Source organism: Peromyscus californicus, unplaced genomic scaffold (assembly GCF_007827085.1).
Source record: "Peromyscus californicus insignis strain IS unplaced genomic scaffold, ASM782708v3 Scaffold_19__1_contigs__length_69161282, whole genome shotgun sequence".
Classification (NCBI taxonomy): domain Eukaryota; kingdom Metazoa; phylum Chordata; class Mammalia; order Rodentia; family Cricetidae; genus Peromyscus; species Peromyscus californicus.
The window spans coordinates 5,725,430-5,748,213 of NW_026294491.1; the positions used below are offsets into that span (position 1 = coordinate 5,725,430).

At 45.4% G+C, this 22,784-nt stretch overlaps 1 protein-coding gene and 1 pseudogene across 1 annotated transcript; both read left to right on the forward strand.

Annotated features, from left to right (window-relative positions):
- The first annotated feature begins 2,747 nt into the window (after positions 1-2,747).
- Positions 2,748-3,031, forward strand: LOC128114017 (ubiquitin-like protein 5; annotated as a pseudogene).
- A 4,383-nt stretch (positions 3,032-7,414) lies between these two features.
- On the forward strand, positions 7,415-16,956 carry Srsf3 (serine and arginine rich splicing factor 3). The gene is made up of 6 exons (XM_052744452.1): positions 7,415-7,543; positions 11,527-11,734; positions 12,899-13,033; positions 15,176-15,214; positions 15,424-15,510; positions 15,612-16,956. Exons 2-6 carry the CDS (start codon positions 11,529-11,531, stop codon positions 15,637-15,639), a joined length of 495 nt encoding a protein of 164 aa, XP_052600412.1. The 5' UTR covers positions 7,415-7,543; positions 11,527-11,528; the 3' UTR covers positions 15,640-16,956.
- The last annotated feature ends 5,828 nt before the right edge of the window (positions 16,957-22,784 follow it).

The following is a 22,784-nucleotide window of genomic DNA, read 5'->3' on the forward strand; positions in this document are numbered from 1 at the left end:
ACTGAGACCATCTCAAAAAAACAAAATAAAACAAAACAAAACCCCACCAAACTTTGTATTTTTATTCTTGTGTATGCGTGGTGATATTTTGTGTATGATCTAACAAAAAAAAGCTTGCCTGAAGATCACAGGGCAGAGCCAGCCACTAGTTAGCCATGGAGGCCAGGCAGTGGTGGCACACACCTTTAATCCCAGCATTTGGGATCTCATGCCTTTAATCCCAGTACTAGGGATCACACACCTTTAATCCCAGCATTTGGGATCTCATGCCTTTAATCTCAGTACTTGGGATCACACACCTTTAATCCCAGCACTAGGAAGGTTGAGACAGGAAGACATATGGCTGGCAGGAGGAGACAGGAGATCAGCCTTCTTGGTTGAGGGGTTGGTGAGATGAGAGGTGGTTGTGGCTTGATCCTTTGTCTCTCTGATCTTTTAGCATTTACCTGGATATCTGGCTCTGGGACTTTACTATTAAGACCACTTAGAATTCGTGCTACATGTGTGGGTCTGCCCCATGTGCCCAGAGAAGCCAGAAAGGACATTGGATGCCCAGGCCTTAGAGTTACAGGTGATTGTGAGCCACCTGATGTGGGTGCTGGGAACCGAATTCAGATCCACTGAGTCATCTCTCCAGCCCACCCACACTATTTGTTTACTGATTTGATTTTGAGGTAGGCGCTCATGTAGCCCGGGCTGTCCTGAAAGTTAGTTTGTAGGGCTGTCCTGAAAGTTAGTTTGTAGGGCTGTCCTGAAAGTTAGTTTGTAGCTGATGCTGGCCTTGCCCTCCTGATCCTCCTGCCTCAGTTCCCCAAGTGCTGAGACTACAGGTGTGTCGCCAAGCCTAGCTTCCTCTCTGTTCTCTAAGGTGTGGTTTCCAACGCCCTTGAGCCATATGACCCTTAACCTTCTCCCTCCCTGTGAGTAGAGCCCCAAGGCTGAGGGAATAAGATGTTTTGACTTACATCTTATTCCCCCAACCCATCTCAGTGTCTGGAGAAAGTACCTAATAAATACATCCTCAATCCATGATTGTCCAGTCTGTAAATTGGTCCCAAAACCACTGCTTAAGAAAAGCATGTAGGGTTGGGGATTTAGCTCAGCCTGGTCTACAAAGCGAGTTCCAGGACAGGTTCCAAAGCTACACAGAGAAACCCTGTCTCGAAAAACCAAAAAAAGAAAAAAAAAAAAAAAAGAAAGAAAGAAAAAAAAAGAAAACCATGTAAAAATGCACAGTGTGAACCGGGCGGTGGTGGCGCACGCTTTTAATCCCAGCACTCAGGAGACAGAGCCAGGCGGATCTCTGTGAGTGAATCTCTGAGTCCGAGGCCAGCCTGGTTACAGAGCGAGATCCAGGACAGGCACCAAAACAACACAGAGAAAACCTGTCTTGAAAAACAAAACAAAGCAACAAAAAATGTACACAGTGCGTGTGCTCCAGCATAGATGGACTAGCAGACTCTATACTACACTAAATGAGGTGGTCACATAGACAGACATTGAAGGACTCCACAAATATGAAGCACTTTACGTAGTCAAAATCATAGAGACCGCTTGTCTAGGACTGCAGGGAGGGGGCGGGAGCGGCTGCCTAATGCTTGTGGAGTTTTAGTTCCACGAGATGAAATGTCCTGAAGGTGGACTGTAGTGATGGGTAGACTTTTGGTTTGGTTGGATTTTTGTTTTGAGACAGGGTCTCTCCTATGAGACAGGCTCCCACATGACCATCTCAGACTCCTGCATGGACAGCAGGAGCTTAAACTTAACAGCTCCCAGCCAGCCAGCCACCAGCTTGCAATTTCCTGCATTTGTTGGGGTTGATTTTTTTTTTTTTTTAATGAATTTGTTTTTTCCTGTTGGATGTTTTGCTTATATGTCTGTGCGACACATGTGTGCTTGATGGCAACCCTGGACCTTGCAATGTTAGACCAGGCTGACCTCAGACTCACAGATATCTTCCTGCCCTTGATGGGATCAAAGAGGTGTACCACCATGTCTGCCAAAAAACAAACAAACAAACAAACAAAAAACCTTTTTTCTTGTATAGTCCTGGCTGTCCTGGAACTTGCTCTGTAGACCAGGCTGGCTTTAAACTCAGAGATCTGCCTGTCTCTGCCTCCCAGGTGCTAGAATGAAAAGTGTATGCAATCACCTACCTCCCAGTGAAAAGAATATCTTTTTTTAATAAGACTGAATCTTAGCTGAGAAACTCTCACCACGCTCTTGACTGTATATTGTTTTTTCACCTGATCACTTCTTTCTCACCAATTCCTAATCCACACTTAAGTATTTTAATAAATTTCAAGTTTTTTACACACACACACACACAAATACAAAGAAAGGGCCGGAAAGATGGCTCAGTGGTTGAGAGCACTGGCTGCTTTTATAGAGGACCTGGGTTCAGTTCCAAGTACCCAGGTGGTGGTTCACAGCTTCCTGTAACTCCAGTTCCAGGGGACCTGACGACTCCTGGCCTCAGCAGGCACCAGGCCCACACGTGGTGCACACCCGTAAATGTAGGCAAAACACCTATGCACATAAAATAAAGATTGGAAATTAAAAAGTAATTTAAAAAATACAAACGACAAAGACTGGCTAGCCCGGAACCTGGAAGCACCTAAGGGCGGGTGCTTCCGTTATATCACTTCCACTTCCTGTTTCTAGCCTTAAATCGGTCCAGGGCTCGCGCTCGAGCTAGAAGTTGTGTGGTCGTCGGTAAGTTCGAGGGGATTAGAGCTCCAGCCACAATGACTGAGGTGGTTTGCAACGACTGTCTCGGAAAGAAAGTCCCGTCAAGTGCAACACCGATGACACCATCGGGGACTTGAAGAAACTGGTAGCTAGCGGCCGAACTGGCACCCGTTGGAATAAGGCCGTTCTTAAAAAGTGGTACACGATTTTTAAGGACCACGTGTCTCTGGGAGATTATGAAACCCATGATGGGATGAACCTGGACCTTTATTACCAATAGACGGTTATTCCTTCTCCTCCTCTACCCTGCCTTCCTCTCCCACCCTCGTTTGACACTGGTATAGATGGCCATTTTTAATGATTCACATGAATAAAAACTTCAATGCTGAAAAAAAAAAAGAAAAACACTGAGCTGTGTGTGGTGGTTCACGTCTGTAACCTTGGCCTTTGTGGGCTGAGGCAAGAGGGTTGTTTCAAGTTCTAGCCAGCCTGGCTGTGTAGCAGGACCTCATCTGAATCCTCCCGCAAAGATATGGAAGAAAAAAAAAAGATCAGGTGCTGGAGAGATGGCTCAGTGGTTAAGAGCACTGGCTGCTCTTCCAGAGGCTCCAAGTTCAATTCCCAGCACCCAGAAGGCAGCTCACAGCCATCTGTAACTTCCAGGAGCTCCAGTACCTTCTTCTGGCTTCAACAGGCGTCAAGCACATGTGTGTTGCACAGACATATAAACAAAACATCCACACACAAAAAGCAAATTCATTAAAACAACAAACCAGTCCCAACAAATGCAGGAAATTGCAAGCTGGTGGCTGGCTGGGAGCTGTTGTTCAGGCTTCTGCTGTCCATGTGGAGTGACAGAGGGCCTCTGTCGCTGGGCTGCCCGCTACCTAGTACCGCTGGTGTGGAAAGATCCTCAGGAGGATGTCAAGATACCTTGGAAGCTAGGGAGGGGTGAATCCATGTCTTTGGCATAGGCTCTCCTGCTCTGTGAACCCACTCCGTGGAGAACTCGTGGAGAGGACAAAGAAAGACCCAGAAGCTGGGTGTCACATAGCCCAGACAGGCTATTTCCAAAAACAAGAAATAAAAACCAAACCAAACCCAGGCATAGTGGCACACACCTTTTGATCCCAGTACTCGGAGGCAGAGGCAGGTGGATCTCTGTGCCTTTGAGGTCAGCCTTGTCTACACAGTGAATTCTAAGACAGCCTGAGCTACATAGTGAAACCCTGTTCAGGGGGAAAAAAATAAATAAGTAAAATTAAATTGAAACCCCCCAAACCATAACAGTAAAAACAAAACATCCTCCCTGAAACCCTTTTACTCAAATGAGGAGTCAATATAATTATTAAGACATCTTGCATTCTTTTTTTATTCTTCCTGCCTTCAAAAATCCAATTTTCTCTCCCTTTCTCTCTCTCTTCCTCTCTCTCTCTCTCTCTCTCTCTCTCTCTCTCTCTCTCTCTCTCTCTCTTTCTCTCTCTCTCTCTCTCCCTTCTTCTCTTTCCATTTACAGCACATCTCAATGGAGACAAACAGCTATCAGCTACAGGTCCTTAATGGCTATTGCATAAGGCAGTACAGCCCTGGGTCAATTCCCCAGTCTGCTCCGCTGTGTTTTTTGTCCTGGGAGGCTGACTTTAGGCTTGATTGCATCACCCAGCTCTCATGCCCTCAGGCTTCTATGGTGTAGTGAGAAGAAGCCACCATGGAGAGATGGGACTGGGAAGAGCTGGGCACGGAGTTCATGGGGAGAGCCCTGGGCCTTGCTTGGGTGTGAGCACTGCAGAGAGAATGCGGTCTGGTTCCTCTACTCAGAAACCCAGGCTGCCAGTTAGTTCCTCTTCTGGTTTGTCTGGGTAGCCCTGCTGCCGTCTTTGTGCCAGAGGGCCCATAGCTGTCTCTGGGAGTGCCCTGCTGGTCCTTAGTTCCCTTAACTCAGCCCTACACTTTTGTAAATAATCCCTTCTAGAGCTAACCCTTAGGGTAGATACTCTGATTGAATCAAGTAGCCAAGGAAGCAGTAGTATGGTTCATAAAGTGAACTATTAGGTTTTGCTTTACTGAAACTTGAAGTCAATCACAATTTTAAAATATTAAATATTAGCCGGGCGGTGGTGGCACACGCCTTTAATCCTAGCACATGGGAGACAGAGCCAGGCTGATCTCTGTGAGTTCGAGGCCAGCCTGGTCTACAGAGCGAGTCCCAGGACAGGCTGCAAAGCTACAAGGAGAATCTGTCTCGAAAAAACAAACAAAACAAAACTTAAATCTTGTTGGTCATGGTGGCACGTGACTTTAATCTCCGAGTTTGGGAGGAAAAGGCAGGTGAATCCCTGAGTTGGAGGCCATTCTGGTCTACAGGGCAAGTTCCATGACAGCCAGGGCTACACAGAGAAACCCTGTCTTGAAAAAAAAAATTAAATTAAATCTGTGTATAATAATTAGCACCTGGCCATCATTCTTGGGGCTTATCTTACTTTTGGCAATGCTGGAAATAGAATCCAGCACCCTGCACATGCTAGAGTCAAGCCCCTGGTACTGAATGACATCCCCAGCACTGGCTTTTTTTTAGGAGTGGATGAGATAGGGTCAAGGTGGAGCTGAGCTGGCTCCTGCCCGGAATCCCTGCGGGGAAGCTGAGGAAGCACAGTTTTGCCTTGAACTTGATCCTGGACTGTAGTCAGGAGTGTTAAACCTGCATTCCAAAGTCTGCATGGGTCTAGGAGAGCTATGAACGCAATCCAACACATTTGTAAACGAAGTCATGGGACAGTTTCAACCCATCTGACACCTTGGATAGAGGGAGTGTTAGGCCAGGGTGCGCTTCAGAGAGAGACCTGTCTCAGACACGAAGAGGACAATACGTGCTTGCTGGGCATGGTGGTGCACACCTTTAATGCCAGCACTTGAGAGGCAGGTGAATCTCCAGGTTTGAGGCCAGACTGATCCACACAGTGAGTTCCAGGATAGCACGGGGAAAACTCTTTCTCAAAATACCAAAAAACAAAAACAAAAACACCCCGCCCAAACACCACCACCACCAATATTTGGACCAGGGAGATGTCGCAGATGGTTAAAAACAACAACAACAACAAAAGCTAGTCTGTTGGGAGCTGGGGCTGCATTAGAGGTGGCCATACTACAAGCCATGGAGTTACATCAGGTTTTTATTCTTTTCAGACAGAATCTCGAGAAGCTCGTTCTCGCTTAGAACTCACTAAATGTATGAAAATAACCTTGAACTCCTGCTTCCTTGGGCCCAAGTCCTAAGATTACAGGCATGGGGGAGGGGGGAAGAAAACAGAAAGGCGACAAATCAGCCCCAGTTCGGTACGTCTAACTCATGAAGAAGAAAAAAAATCTAGAAGGAAATCAGATAAAAAGTTCCGCTAGAATCCCTCTTGTAGCTCTACAGCTAAAGGTCACAACACAAACAGTTTTAACGACTTGTATCCCGCACGGCACGGCACCGCACCGCCTTCCTTGTGTATATGACTCCATCTCTTTTTTTTTTTTTTTTTTTTTGGTTTTTCGAGACAGGGTTTCTCTGTGTAGCTTTGCGCCTTTCCTGGAACTCACTTGGTAGCCCAGGCTGGCCTCGAACTCACAGAGATCCGCCTGCCTCTGCCTCCCGAGTGCTGGGACTAAAGGCGTGCGCCACCACCGCCCGGCTGACTCCATCTCTTTACCAGTGGGGGAAACTGAGGAGGAGAGCTATGTGTCTGGAAAACTGGGGGAACTGAGGAGGAGAGCTACGTGTCTGGAAAACTGGTTAATATTTTTATTTTTCGGGGAAGCAGAAATAACAGAATAAATTTCTGCAATAAACCAGACTATTCCTGAGCGGAGCTAGGCCGAGGATCCGTTTGGGGACTGGAGACACTCTGTGGCTGGTCAAGGAAGGCGATTGATCGTAATTCAGTCGCTATTCTTGGGGCTGTGTGCAGAGACCCAGGGAGATGCAGGGGGCCCGCCCGCCAGAGCAAACAAAGCTGTTACAAAGGCTGCAGGTGCCCCTGCTGGCCTCAGCATGGCGGGAGCAGCGTGCTCAGAGCTTACAGTCACCCCGTACCATCATCTTTCCTTTGCACGTGTGAAAGTGATCCTGGTGACCGTTTCTCTCCCCGCCCCCCTCCTTCCAGACGGCCTCACCAAGTCTCATTTGCCGCGCGCGGTTTGGGCGAGGCGGGAAAACAAGACTTGAGCAAACTTTGCAGACTGGTGCCTGTGCAGGGGCCGGGAGCGGCCACCGTGGGGTACCAGTTAGGTCGCCCACCGCTCGGTGACCTTGAGAACGACTCTCAAGGCTCCCTAGTCAATGCATCAACAAGGAGGGGCCGAGCATGCACACTTGACTCTGACCCGCGAGCCTGCAAGCTGCAAACGCCGTCGCTTGGGAATAATGGCGGCGCGGTCCAGGCTGTTTTTAATCCAGCCGCGGCCTAGGCGGAAGTGAGGAAGAAAGGGTCTGGGGTAGAGTTGGGGGGGTGGGGAGGGATGGCCGAGGCCGAGCGCCGCACCTCCGGGACCGGCGGGCGGGCACGCGGCGGCGACGAGCCCGCGCCACCGCACGTCCCCGCCCACCTGACGGAACGGCCGGCGCGCGCTCCCAGTAACCGCGGTTTCTCGCCGCCTTACGTCACGGCCTCCGCCGCCTCTGATTGGGCGAGGGGGCCCGGTCACGTGTCACAAACGGGAGCTATAAATAGGGTCGAGGGGAAGGCGGTGGTCCGCCATTTCGTGGACGCCAGGGGACGGAGCGCATCTGCGGAAGCAGATCCCGAAGGGCGCGGGTGGGCCTGTCGGAGTGTTGGGATTTGAGCTTCGGCTGTTTGAACCCAGGATCTCGGTAAGAGGCCGGCGGCCGGAGGGAGGGGAAGTGGAGTTTCACAGAGTCGAGGTGGGGCCGGGCGCAATGGCGGCGCCAGGTTGAGACAAAGGGGCGCCGCCGCCATTTTGTGACGTTCGGTCCCGGGCGGCGGCGGCGGCGGCGGCGGCGGCGGGGACACCCGGCCGGGTCGGAGATGCTTCCAGGCCTTTGAATCCCGCAGTTTTCTTACTTCCATTGCGGGGAGCCGAGGAGAGCGGTTACTCCGGACTGGGGTCCGGAGGCGAGGGCTCTCTGGCCACATTCCGCATGTCGCGGCCTTGAACCTGATGGCGCCTTTTTTGCTCCTGGTTTTCTTGGGATAGGGTCTAAGATTTTTTTTTTTTTAATTTTCTAAGTCACGAATCAAGACCAGGCCTTTAGGTACTGAAGCCCTCTACAGTCTCATTTACTTACGGATGATTTAGTTTTTGCTTTAAAACTTGGATGTAATTAGATTTTATTTCTTCCCTAATGTAAGCCCCGGTTCAAGTTGAGTTGGCTTTTGTTCTTTGACCCGCTTTGGCTGTTAACAGGTGTGAAAACCTTTCTTAATTTTCGCAGAATGGCTTGGCCTCTCAACTGAGTCTTGGGCGCAGGGTGGGGTCACGACAAAATAGGATGTGCCTGGACTGGAATTTTTAGTTCGATAATCGTCGGCTTTATAGGAGAGACATTGGAAATGAATTAATTTCGGAAGTGAAATTGAAGGCTTACTGAAAGTGTGTCCTAAGGTTTGCTGTACATTCTTGTATAATCAGTGTCTTTTTTTTTTTAAGACAAAATTTGGGGGGTATGCTGGGGATTGAACTTGGGGCATTGTGTGTGCTAATAAGCAAGCACCCAGCAGGTATGTTATCCTCGCAGACCTCAAGATTTATTTTTGAACGTGGCTTCTCTTTTTCTATAAAGATGGGTCTCTTTACCAGTCTGACCTCATAACTCATTCCTCTGGCCTAGTGAGTCACAGGTATGCGTGCCTGGCTGTGGTAGTTTTTAAAACATTCACGACGTTGTGGTATCTTTGTCTGGTTCCAAGATGTTTTGCTTGTATGTTTTATTTTTCCCTGAGACAATGCTCTGTACCCCTGGCTGTCCTGGAACTCACTCTTTGGACCAGACTGGCCTGGAACTCATACCCTTTGCCTCTGCCTCCTGAGTGCTAGGATTAATGGCGTGCGCCACCACCGCCCCGATAATTTTGCTTTTTTTTTTTTTTTTTTTTTTTTGAGACAGGGTCTCATGCAGCCCAGGCTCTGTATGCTTCAGCTCCTGGTTTTCTTTTTTATGTGGCCCCGACTGTCCTGGAATTCTCCCAGTCTCTCCTTGGGATTTTCTTCAGCCTTATTGTTGGACATGCATGAGCTCAAACTACACTTGTCTTTCGACACTTAAATGTCTTGATGCACTTAAACTATAAAATATTATTTTTCAGTTCCAACAACTAGCTTCCTGGCAGTCACTCACTAATCTGGATTGTCCACTTGGGGTGTTTCATATCCTGAGAATTGTAAAGTCCTTTTCCGGTTTTAGAATATTTTCAAGATTTTTTTTTTTTTTTTTTTTTGGTTTTTCGAGACAGGGTTTCTCTGTGTAGCTTTGCGCCTTTCCTGGAACTCACTTGGTAGCCCAGGCTGGCCTCGAACTCACAGAGATCCGCCTGGCTCTGCCTCCCGAGTGCTGGGATTAAAGGCGTGCGCCACCACCGCCCGGCTATTTTCAAGATTTTTACACTTGTTGTATTTGTCAGTATTTCTGACTGCTGTATTATATTTTGCATGTCTATTTGGGGTAACTTTAGATTGGCACAACTTTCACAATTGTGACTAGTGCAGCAGTGAGCTGTATAGGCTGTGTGTGTGTGTGTGTAGTGCTAGGGATTAAGTTTTAGGTGCATTCTAGGCAAGCTCCCTACCACTGAACTATGTCCAGACTTTTGAATGTTTGGGGGCGCGGTGGGAACCACATGCAGCCAGGTGTGGTGGTACACACCTTTAAATCCTCTTGAGTTCAAGGCCAGCCCTTTAAAAAATTTAAAAGTCAAGCGTGGTGGTATACGTCTTTAATCCCAGCACTGGGGAGGCAGACAGGCAGATCTCTGAGTTCCAGGCCAGCATCTTTTGAGGTGATACTAGTATTGTTCTGGTAGTAAAGGAAGTTTTGTGGCAATGTATCTTGGAAGCTTTTGGTTGTGACCGGATCTTCAGCTGTAGCCCTAGGGGCCTAACCTCAAAACTGGTGATCTTAATGACTACCTTTTAAGACTAGGATTACAAGTCCCATGTAAAGGAAGCCTTTTAAAAAACATTTTAGGGCTGGAGAGATGGCTCAGAGGTTAAGAGCACTGGCTGCTCTTTCAGAGGTCCTGAGTTCAATTCCCAGCATCCACATGGTGGCTCACAACCATCTATAATGAGATCTAGTGCCCTCTTCTGGCATGCAGGCATATATGCTGGCAGAACACTGTAAGCAGAAATAAATAAATAAATCTTTTTTTTTTTTTTGGTTTTTTTTTTTTTTTGGTTTTTCGAGACAGGGTTTCTCTGTGTAGCTTTGCGCCTTTCCTGGAACTCGCTTTGGAGACCAGGCTGGCCTCGAACTCACAGAGATCCACCTGGCTCTGCCTCCCGAGTGCTGGGATTAAAGGCGTGCGCCACCACCGCCCGGCTCTTTTTTAAAAAAAATAAAAATAAAAAACATGTTAGTGCTGGACATAGATGGCATACATCTTTGATCCCAGCACAGGGAAGCAGAGACAGTTGGATCTCTGTGAGTTGGAGGCTAGCATGGTCTACAAAGCCAGTTCCAGGGCAGCAAGGGCTGTTACCCAGAGAAACCCTGTTTATTTTGTGTTTGGGGGTAGTATATATGTACCCCAGTGAAGGTCAGATAGATGATTTCGCAGTTTTCCCAGTGTCCTGTAGCTCAACTTAGTAAGTTTTCTTGTCCAAATGTGGTAGTTTATTTATCTAAACTTAACGGAATGGCTGTGGTTGAGTCATGAGGTATGTCCATCTTCTCTATTTTCTGCTGTAATTTCTTCCTGGTTAACTATTGTGTGATGACGAGAGGAAACACTGGAAAATGGCTAAGATGGTTGCCTTGCTTTAGAGGGGAGACTGAAATCTGACATGTGTGCGTTATGTTTTATTTTTTGAGACAAGGTTTCTCTCTGTAGTCCTGGCTGTCCTGGGACTCTGTAGAGGAGGCTTGGCCTCAAACTCACAGCTCGCCTGACTAAAGACAGACACCATTTTTTTTTAATGTTTTAAGATGGTTTCCTGTGTCAGAGTGGAAGCTGATCTTGAATGCCTAGCTCCATCTGTGAGCACTGTCACCCCACATTCTATTGAAGTTAATCACGCCTCCCTCATTCATTCTGTATATTATATGCAGGGCTGATGGAGTCTGGCACAGGAGTTCAAGGCCAGCCTGTGTTACTTGAGAGAGATAGATACCCTGTCTTTAAAAACTAACAGTTGTAGAATTAACAGTTAGTTCCTAATTCACAGTCCATATTGTGTTAATTGATCCTTCAGTGTTTTCTCAGTTCCAAGGTGGCCTTAAAAAAAAAAAGCTAATATCTGATTCAGATCCACCTTCCTTCCTAGGACTAGAATGTATTTATTATGTAGCTCTGTCCGGCTTGACCCTCCATGTGTAGACCAGGTTAACCTCAAGCTTAGATCCACCTACACTACACTCTGCTTGAGTACTGGGATTAAAAGCATGTCGCCACACATGGATTGGTCTGGGCTTTATATGTAGGCTGCCCCAGCCCTCCCCCCCCTTTATTTTATTTTTTTAAGTAGAGGTTATGTGTGCTAGGCTTGAGTCCAGAAGCTTAAACATGCTAGACAAAATACCACTAATCTATACTTCGAGGCTCTTTTTAAATTACCTAGGATTTGTTTTTAACTACATTGCTTGGATAAATTAATATTGGTATTTTTCTGTTGTTACAGAAATGCATCGTGATTCCTGTCCATTAGATTGTAAGGTGTATGTAGGTAATCTTGGAAACAATGGGAACAAGACTGAATTAGAACGAGCTTTTGGCTATTATGGACCACTCCGAAGTGTGTGGGTTGCTCGAAACCCTCCTGGCTTTGCATTCGTTGAATTTGAGGATCCCCGAGATGCCGCTGATGCTGTCCGAGAGCTCGATGGAAGGTAATGTTAATGACAGTTAGCCTGGTTTTTAGTGTTTAAATTCTAGGACATGTGGCTATTTTGTGTTTTAGATGCAGCTATACGCTGGTAATTGCAGCTCTGCTAGCTGGCTGTCCAAACAGTTGTGCCCAACATTCCTGCTTTGAGCCAGATGTGGCTTATACCCAAAAGAAATCCCAGCACTTGGCAGTTAGACAGGAGCTCAAAGCTCGCCTCGCTTACATAGCAAGTGAAGGCGAGGATAATTTTCTGTCTTGATAGGCCCAGGGCCTTCTGTGAAAAAGGGGCTCACAGTAGCCCTGAAGTTAGAGATGATTTGTTCCTACAAGTACAGTGAGAGTTTGGTAGGTCATGCTGGCTTCATTGTGATGGCTCTGGACGAATGAAGGGAAAGATAATCAACCGAATTTGGCTTTTTTCTGTTATTAGGTGGAATTTCTTGTATGCCAGTTGTTTGTAATAGTAGAGGGGGTAATATGAAGCAGCCAAAATAATTGTAGCTTGTCTTAAAGCCTTTAGGGCTACTATATAGGAAAATGAAAAATCAAGGGAACAAGTCACAGTAGAAATACACAAACTGTTACCTTACAGCTAACAGTTATTAACTGAGCTCAATCAAGAGTGGTTCAGGGACTGTAGATAGAGATGCTCCAGTGATTAGGAGCAGAGGACCTGGGCTCAGTTTCCAGTAGCCATGTGATGGTTCGTAACCCTTTGTAACTCCAGTTTCTGTGTATCTGATGTCTGCTGACCTCCTTGGGTACCAGGCCCTTATTTTTTGTGAAACAGGGTTCCATAGCTTAGTATAATTTTTAAAAGATTTGTAATTTAAGACAAGGTCTCATTTTGTAATCTAGGCTCACAGAGATCCACCTCCCTGGTGCTGGAATTAAAGATGTCTATATATGCCTACATACCCAGCCAGACTAATTCATAAGTAATAAAATTGTTTTCTTGCTTTTAAAAAATTCCATTTGGTAAATTATTTTTTAGAAAATTTAAGAACTTAGACCAAATAGGGCCAGGGAACTCATGAAAGTGTCAAATTAGGTTCCATTTGACTTAAGTAGTTTGGGTGAAATGGGGAGTGATCAAGATGGACTCTCTGGACCACTCACTGCCTGCTATGAGCAATTTTGTGATTAGTGACCCTTCTCTCCTTAGAACACTATGTGGCTGCCGTGTAAGAGTGGAACTTTCGAATGGTGAAAAGAGAAGTCGGAATCGTGGCCCACCTCCCTCCTGGGGTCGTCGCCCTCGAGATGATTACCGGAGGAGGAGTCCTCCACCTCGGCGAAGGTACTTGAGAGAGCACGTTTTAGAGAGGCAGTGGTGGTGTAATGGAGTAGCTAGTAGGAGCAGGTATTTCTGCCTAAGTTTGTTGGTGGGTTTTAACTTATGTGAACATCGAGGTTTCTACGAAACAATTGCTGGGTGTAGCTTGGGGTATGTGAGTTGTGCTGAGTGTTGGCTTTTGTCTGTAGGTGTATATTCATGTTGGTAGTTAGTAACTTCTATCTTGGATCTGTCTTCTAGTTCATCTTCTAGTTGCATCTTTTTCCAAGTCTTCCCTTTACTTCAATTTAGGCCTTTTTCCATTTCTTGACTCCATATTGATCAACATTACATTCAACTAGCTCTTCACAAATGTGTTTTCTACTAGCACAATTGTAATATTTATCAAAACAGGCAGCTGTTTTAATGTTACAACTGGTAAAGTAGAAATCTTTCTGAAACAAACTTAAGTCACTAACCAATAAAGGGGGCTAAAAAGTATTCCCAGTCATCCGTTCTTGAATCCCCAATAGGAGAGAATTCAGTTTTTTTTTTTTTAATGATTGAAATGGCATCATTCTTGGACCAGGCAGTATTGCCTGGATGCAAACTCCTCATCTCCTCAAATCAAGCCTCCAAAATAGTTTCTGTAGGACTGAATTTACCTCTCACAGGTGAGTGAGGTCCTAGGAGATGGGAGTGCAAAATCTTGCCCCTTTTGCTGTTTTGAAAAACAACACACTGTTGCCCATCATAATAAAGAGTATTTGTTAGCTAATAGATGGTTGTACTGATGGCTTGTTTTTCATTTTTTTTGTGCTTTTTGGTCCATCTATTAATAAAAATGAACCCCGTTACAGAGTCACCATCATGTCTCTTCTCACCACCCTCTGAGTCTGCATTAGCCAGTCAACTAGCCCTTTCAGCGTCATGTGACCAGCGCGCCCCATTCAGCTTGGCTGGTGTCGTTTCACATGACCCAGGCTGGCCAGTCGTCAGGTTGCACCGCCCTTTGGTTCCCGAGCATGCTGTTTTCTCTCAGCCTTCTCTCCAACCTTAACCAAATCGGCAGCAGCCACCTCGACCGCCCACACATTCCTGGCCAATCAGCTCAGCTGTTTATTTACCAAATGTCTTCACAACAACTACAGCAGCAGCCTTCGGCTAACAAAAAAGCAGGAAAAATCCACAACACCCCCTTCGCCAACCAACTAAATCCAACGCAACATCTGGCAAAACCTTTTCAGCAAATTCTTCCTGGCCGTCAGTCCGGCAGCCTCACCTCACCATTTCTAGCTTGTTGAAACCCAAAACTAGTAAGTTTTTCCTGCTTATACAGTTTACTGCTGGTTAAAAATAAGGAGTAAGCGGCTTAAAGTAATTCTTTTTTCTGGATCAAAGGCTGGCTGTGCATAATTGAATGGTAACGTACAATATATTGCTTGAAACAACTTTTAAGGGTGATAGGGAACTCATAATGTGACTAGACCTTCAAGTGAACTTATGTGCATGTGTGAGATGCCAAACTAAAATTTTAATATCTCTAACAGATTTTAGCTTTTCTTCCTAGCAAAAATTTGTTAAATCCTATCACCTTTAAATGGTTTTACTAACAGTTTTCAAAATTTAAAAATTTTGGGGGTGAAGTGTGGGCCAAGCTATGGTAATTTTGATGAGCCTAAACACACTCTTAAATGTGACGTCACAAATGCAGTTCTAATGTAGCACTAAATGGCATCGATGTTACACCTACCGCGTTTTCACAAAAATGACACTATCCACCTGGTACCTAAGTCTTGTTATGGACTTAAAGGTTTGCATGGGTTCCAAATACTGGTTTACGGTACTGTTTTTGGAACTACTTGTGGGACTACATTTGGTGTGGTGTTTGGGTAGTGAGTTAGTTTGACATGAAGTTTTGCATTGGACAGATCTGCTGTGAAGCATTCTTTGTTAAATCCATGGTTGGAATACCTGCTTTCACTTGCTTTTTGTTCCTTAATCCTTCTATGCCTTTTTTTTCTTTTCTTTTTTTATTTTTGGACGATGAGTGCCAGTTCTTCGGCACATTCACTGGGCCCAACAGTGAGATTGAAAAGTTGGGAAATGCCTCACGCCATATATACTAATTGACAATTAGCCTAATTTTGCTGTTTCTGCTTTTAGATCTCCAAGAAGGAGAAGCTTCTCTCGAAGCCGGAGCAGGTAAATGTTGTGCCCCGTTCGTTCTCAGAAGTGGCAGCTTCTGACACCTCTGAGTTATTTCCCAAAGTACTTGTTTAATGAGATTTAGGTAACTAATAGCAGTGTTTTGGGTAGCTTATACAGTCAATGTTAAGTTAGAAAGAGCCGACCTTTCTTTTATAAGGCAAGTGTCTAACATCATTGGCTAATGTGCTTTCTGTTGGCTTTAGGTCACTTTCTAGAGATAGGAGAAGAGAAAGGTCTCTGTCTCGCGAGAGAAATCACAAGCCGTCTCGATCCTTCTCTAGGTCTCGTAGGTAAGTTCACTAATGGCTATTGAAGATACGCATATATAATCTTTTGTACTATGAACTAACAAGATATTAATGTTTAAAATTTTGCATTTCTATTTTTTTAGCCGATCTAGGTCAAATGAAAGGAAGTAGAAGACCAGTTTGCAAAAGAAGTGATGTACAGGAAAGAACTTCATTTGACAGGAGTATGTACAGGAAATTCAAGTTTGTTTGAGACTTCATAAGCTTGGTGCATTTTTAAGATGTTTTAGCTGTTCAAATTTGTTTTGTCTCTTGGAACGGTGACACACAACGATGTAATTCTCGGTGGTTCCAAATGGATCCTAGGAGGCATGTAATATCAAGAAGTGTTACTTTACAATGTTCCCTTAAGCAAGATTGAATTTGCTTTGAACATTAGTTTAGACTGAAATAAACCTAGATCCTGCCCAGTTAAAGTGTGATGTGCTAATGATATAGAAAGAGCTGGCAGAAATGGAAAAAGCTGTAGTTTCTCTAGTAGCTGGGATACATGTGGAGCTGTGGGGGAATGATAAGCAGTCTTTAGAAGCTGCTGTGAACACAAGCCAGCAGGTAAAGGGTGGGAATTGCACTCCGAAGGCTTGCAAAGAGGTTCCTCACCGATTGGACAAAAAGCTGTTTGTAACATTTTATTTGAAATGGAAGGCTTTAAGTTAGCAGTGTCCTATCAGTTTAAGGGTACATTGTAGAGCTGAACTTTTGAGTTACTGTGCAAGATATCTTTTTCATGCTGTCATTTGTAATATGTTTGTGAGAATCCTTGGGATTAAAGTTTTGGTTACAAATTGTTGTTTAACTTGAAAGCCTGTTTTTCCTTGCACACTCAGATCTGTGAGCTTGGTCTCAAGTCCAAGTATAACATTCCTATTGGAAGCCATACTTATATTTTCTTGTAAAGTGCTTTTGGATTAATAAAATACTAGCGTAACTGTGTAGTGGTCAGTTGAGCCCACTCTTAACATTGTTCTTATCCCTGGGAAAGCAGTTTGGTTACCCAGTTCTTTCTTTGTAAGAAACTTAACTGACAGGCACTGGATTAGTGAATAAAATTTTTTCCCCCTTTGGTTGTTACCTAAGAGTTAGACATTCTTTAGGAGTTGGAGCCAGTTCAGGATCATGACACTGACATTTTAAAATAGCACCAGTGTGGTGTGTTGTAACTCTTTAAGTTGCCCGTAAAAAGTGGCTTTGATCTTCAGCATGAAAACATTCAACAAAGTTTAAAATGTGGATTTCATTTTATAACTTGAGGTCTTGCATGGGATTCCAAACTGATCCATCATGATGTAAAATCCACCATATGGTTAATGTAACGATGCACAGTTGAATATGGAGGCATGCATACCCTTTCTCTTAGAAATCTGGAGGAGTTGTGGTTTCAGATTTTTTTTTGTGTGTGCAATTAGATTAAATCATAATGCAACAGTCTTGTGGCTTAAGTTCTCTTAAATGCTCTTTTGAGATAGTTTTTGGATTTACTGTACTGACTTTGTTTTTATCTCTAAGTCCTCCCTCAAAAAAACAAAAACAAAAAACTGTTAGCTTTCAACAATAAATCGTAGTAAGAAACGAGAGAATTGTGTCCAGAAAGTTCCAATATGAGCCTTTGAAAGAAGTGTCCATGTTCAGAGAAGAAACTTCTAAATTCAGACTTCTGTTAACATGTTAGGAAATTGGACCTTTGTCCTTCATGGTAGAATGAGTAGTCATTGGCATTAGCCTAACTGGTTATTGATCATTAATTAGATCACTGAACTGACATTTACAATGTGGCTATTTGGAAATGCTCTTGTAAGTTCTGTAATAGGTCACGTTAGCCAATCTTGATCACACTCAGTGTACTACTAAGTTATGGCTATAGGTGGTCACTAGAAGTTATTATTAGTCCTTAGTGAGAATTGGGAGTTGTGGGTTTCTCACTTCATTGTGGGTTACCTCCGATGTACATCATTAAGTGTGATGTAGGTGATGTTGGTGTACCATTTAGGTACCAGGTTTTCTAGAGTGACCCAGCACTGTTAATGGAAGAGTTACAGGTAATAAACATCAGAGTTCTCTACAAATCACGGGTTTAGTGCCTTGTCTAAATGCTTTGCTTTTCAGAATCTCAGGTGGGATTTAGTTGTTGGATCTCTTCCAGTTGTCTATTTTTATACTGCCAGACTGTTGCCTTCTGGTTTTTCTTTGGGGAAGGGGCATAAAAGATTTTTATGATTAAAGACACTGACAAAAAACTGGGTTGGAGTATATTTTTATCTAAACAATCCGGTAACATTGAATCTTATTTTACATTATTATGCCAATACTTGCCCTGTCTTATACAGTGTTTATTGCATACCTGATACACTGTGACCTTGATCCTGAGAAGGGGCTCTTGAACAATGCTGTGATAATCTACTTGGGTTTTGTACGTGCAGTATTTCCTTGGTTGGATTCTAAGTACGTAGTGTTTAGGTTTATCACTTAATATCAGCAAAGGCCCATTGCGGTTGAGCCATCCTGCTTCTAAGCCCATACCTCTACTAAAAGGCTGGGTGTTGAACCCAGGATTCACACAGGTAGAGACAGGTACTGTGCTACTTAACCATGCACCCATTGAGTAAGCCTTCTCATTGGCTCCCCAAAAGACTGAAACTCAAGAGGAATGTGATTGGGAGAAGGTTGTTTTGATGTGGCCTTCAACTTGGAAACTAAGACTTCATATTTCTTTGTGTGGAAATACGGGTTGGTAAGATTTCTTTCCTAGTGTACACAGCCTGGCTCCATCTACAGCGCTGTACAAACAAGTTGTGGGGCCTCAGAACCTCAACACTGGTGGGAGGGAGGAAGAAGAGCACAGGCCCAAGAGTGAATTGAGGGCTGGAGAGATGGCTTAGTGGTTATTAACAGTGGCTGTGTTCCGAGAGGACCCAGGTTCAATTCCTAGCACCCACATGGCAGTTTACAACTAGTAATGCCAGTTCCAGGGGATCTGATTCCCTCACAGACATATGTGCAAGCAAAACACCAATTCATGCTCAGGAAGTTGAAGGAAAAGCATTGGCTGCTCTCACACTGGACTGAAGCTTGATTTCTAGCACCGACAGCTCCTTGCTGTCCATCTCAAGGGATCGGGTTCCCTGCTCTTTACCAGACATGAACAAGGTGCACACATGTGGGAGGAAGCAGACACTTCTGCAAATGTTTTTAATGTCCAGGAACTGGAGCTGAGTTGGGTGGGGTTTTGATGACCAGTGTTGGGTAGAATGGAGCATACAGAGACATCCCTAGTCTCCAGAACATTTGGTTTGGGTCGTGCTGGCGTCCTTGACAACAGCTGGTCTCTAATGACAGTAATGGTTTATGCTTTTTTTGTCCGGCTTTCCTGGGAAAGGAAGGTGAATATGTCGTGAAGTGTTGCCTGCGTTGGAAGCAACACTTAACTAAGCTGGCGTTTCTGATTGAAATGGGCTAGAAATAAGTCATTCCATAAGATGTCATTTGTAATAGGTGAACACTGGCTGCAAACTTGGAGCAGCTTCCTGGCAGATTGGATGGATCTCTGGTGGTAACTGTCAGGAGGGAGAAGTCCTGAACCTTGGCAGCCCTGGTTACAAACAAAGCCATTCCACTACATCTTAGTAGTTTGGACAAGTATTTATTGTGAAATAACACATGTCAGGAAAAGAAGGGCCTGTGTTCTTAAGTAACATCACAGTTTTAGTTGTTAATATAAGGGCTGGAGAGATGGCTTAGGCTTAAGAGTAGTTCCTTCCTAGCACCCACGTTTCCAGCTGCAGAGGATCCAGTGTTCCCCATGGGTGCTGCATGTTGTTCAAATGCAGGTGGTTATACAGTTTTGTGGATATGATCAAGTATCTTGGATTTGGGGGTGTTTTTTTGAAAGGTCTCTGCCTCCCAAGTCCTGGGATTACGGGCATGTGCCACCCCTTTCCAGCCGATTTTCATTTTTTACACTTAATTGTATGAAGAGAAACCAGGCCAGCCCTGAACTTGAGTCTCTTGCAAATAAAAACTGTTTGTTTTTTTTTTTTTTTTCCTTTTTTTTGAGATGGTTTCTCTGTGTAGCCCTGACTGTCCTAGAACTCACTTTGTAGACCAGGCTGGCCTCTTGAGATTAGCTGCACCACCACCACCACCAAGCTGCAAATAAAATCTTACAGTACCAGCACCCAACTGTGGACCTCCACAGTGGAAGTTAGCACGCCACATAGAAGGACACGAGTAACTTTGAAAACAGCTCTTGTGAAGCTAGCTGTCAGGGCAACAGAATCCTGGTTACGTAGGAGGTGCACAAGGTGACCTTGAATCAGTTCAAGGTCAGGAGAGATTACTTTTTGCCTGAGAGAATGTTAGGTTTTTAAGAGGATCTTCCCAAGTAGCAGAGATTGGCAGTTGGGGAATACACATGAAGGACAGTTAGCTGGCTCTTTGAAATGGATTTGGGGGGCCTAGCAAATGTAGCCAGTGGTAGCAAGCTTGAGCCCCCCTGTCTGTTCCATCACTTGTGGGGGGGGGGGGGAATTGGCTATCAAATGAAGCTACCAGGAATTCAAAGGGCTGCAGTTTGGCTTTGGGACAGGGCACACTTCATCCTTTCTAAAATATCTTTAATGGGTGTTTCCATGTATGAGTGCAGGTGCCCATCAAGGCCAGAAGGGGGCACCTGACTCCTTAGAACTAGAATTACAGGCATTTGTGATCTGGTGGAGCAGCAGGTGTTTATCAGCCCCTGTCACTGATAGCCCATGCTGGCCTGGCCTGGGCAGTCCTGTATGAACATCACTGCTGGGTTACAGGTGTGAACCACTACGATGCTCAGCTCTTTGCTTGCTCCTGGACCTTTCCCTGGTGGTTTTTCTAGAGCCCGTGTGTGACTCCCAAGGGTTCTAGCAGTCAATAGAAAAGGCTGTCATGCCTTCCACACTCGGCAGTTCCCTTGCTGGTGCTGGGGACCCCTTGCAGGGTTTCCAGGAGAAATGGCCAACAGCCAGAAGGGCAGGAAACTGAAATGATGACATAAATCCTGTGTGTGCTTTTTCTCATAAAGGACTCTGACCTTGGAGGGGGGTGGTGTTAGTGCTAGCTACTTGGGAAACAAAGTAAATGGTATCCATTATAAGATTCACTCCCCCACCCCAGTTTACTAATTTTTTTAAAGAGTGTCATGTATCCCAGATTGGCCTAAACTGGGTACAAAAATGACTTTATGACAAAATAGTAAAGAATTGGTATTTACAAAAAAAAAGTCCAAGGGGATGAGGCTGGACTTCAATTGATAGAGTACTTTGCATGTCTAGACTTTTTTTTTTTTTGTAAATATCAATCCTTCACTGTTTTGTGATAAAGTCATGTTTGGAATTGGAACCCAAGAGCCTTGTGAGGGTAACATAAACCACTACATTACTGAAAGGGCATCAGTCCAGGGCCTTGAGTGCCAAGCACACACTCACTTGGAGCTCTTGCACTAGCCCCAGGAGTTTCTACACCCAGCACTGAATTGTAGGTATGAAATGTGTGTAGCTCAGCGACAGCATTGCCTAGCATGCTCTAGACCCTCGCTAGGTTTCATCCTCAGCACTTGGGAGGGAGGGGCACGAGAATCAGTATGTGAAGCCTTAGCTTAATAAATTATCAGTTTATAAAATGAATTATGAGAGGGCATAGATGCTCAAAGCATTCCATACAGGGAAGTTGCAGTGGAGATGCACAGACTGATGTTAACTGTGGCTAGGGAGGGGACTGGAGTTGCAGGAAGTAAGACATGGCAGGGCATACGTGCTGCACTGTAAGGTGGTACAGCCAGTGTTTGCACCAGCACACACACAGGTCCTCACAGCTAACATGCAAATAAGTCCTATACTAGAACACGCAACAGGGTGCTCCTCCCCTGACGGCATAGCTGCGATTGCAGGTGTGTGCCAGCATGCACCCCTAGGGTCCAAGCCTTTCCAAGCCTTAAAGTACATTTTGTATTTCATACTCAATGGATTCAGTGCCACGGAGGGCAGTCACTCCTAGCACGACGGGCAGTTAACATGGGCACCATTTCCCCAAAGCTAGCTCTGCCCCAGAGCCTGTTGACAGTTTCACAAACCGCTCAAGAGTCAGTTGCCCAGCTGCCCACTAGGAGGCAGTACTGCCCTGCTGAGAATCCTGGGGCCAAATCCTTTGCCTGAAGCCATGCATCTGTGGCACAGAGCTGAGTCAACATTGACAGCAATGGCATTGGCAGGAGTTACTGAAGTGGGCATTCCTTGGAATCCAGCATTTTACTCTTGTTCCCATCAGGACCCTGGAGCCTCCCTGACTGACTGAGGTGGGTCCATGGCAGATGCTGACACTAAGGCTCAGGGCTGAGACTCTTTGTGTGGAAGATTGTGACTTCCGTGTCTCTGCTCCAGAACCTAAAACTGTGTTCAGAAGCACACAGAAGTGCTTGGTGGAAACCGACGAATTCACAGCCCCGTGGCTTTGCTCAGGGTATAGTGAGTGAAGAGACCTTAGGGATGGATAGAGACCTTAATTTTCCATGGCTAGAGACATTAATTTTCCAACTTTCAAAGTAGAGAAACAATCTGGGTGTAGTGGTGCTCTCCTTTCACTCCAGCACTCAGAAGGCAGAGGCAGGTGGATATTTGTGAGTTTGAGGCCAGCCTGGTCTACAGAGTGAGTTCCAGGGCTACACAGAGAAACCCTGTCTCAAAAAAAAAAAAAAAAAAAAAAAAAAACAGATAAAAATAAAGAATAAATGAATAAGTAAATAATAGAAATAAAAGGGTTATTATGTGTGTGTGTGTGCAGCCCAGCTGGGGCCCCCCTCTCTGCTCGTACAGTTTCCTGGCCAACCAACCTTTCCCGGTGAGAGGGTGCTGGCGGCCTGCCAGCCACCCGGGCCGATAAAGCTTCAGACGGATGGCAAACAATACTCTCTCCAGGAGTCAACACAGGTCTGGGTGAGCCCGAGGTCTGTGCCTGTGCCAGCCCCAAGGCTGCCTTCTCGCCCTCTGCTTTCACCACTCCTGCTCCCGTGGCTAGGTTGGGACTTTTGTCACGGGTGAGACTCCTGCACACGTTCAGACCACCACAGACCTGCCTGCCCATTCCCCAGGGCGGGCCCACACAGCATTGCCCCATCATGGGAGTTTGAGCGTCAGGGTGGAGCCCGCACAGGCCTGGGTGCGGCATTGCCAGGGCTGGCCCTGGTTGGCAGCGACTCCTGGCCAACAGGTGTTGCCGCTGAGGCTCAGTGGAAC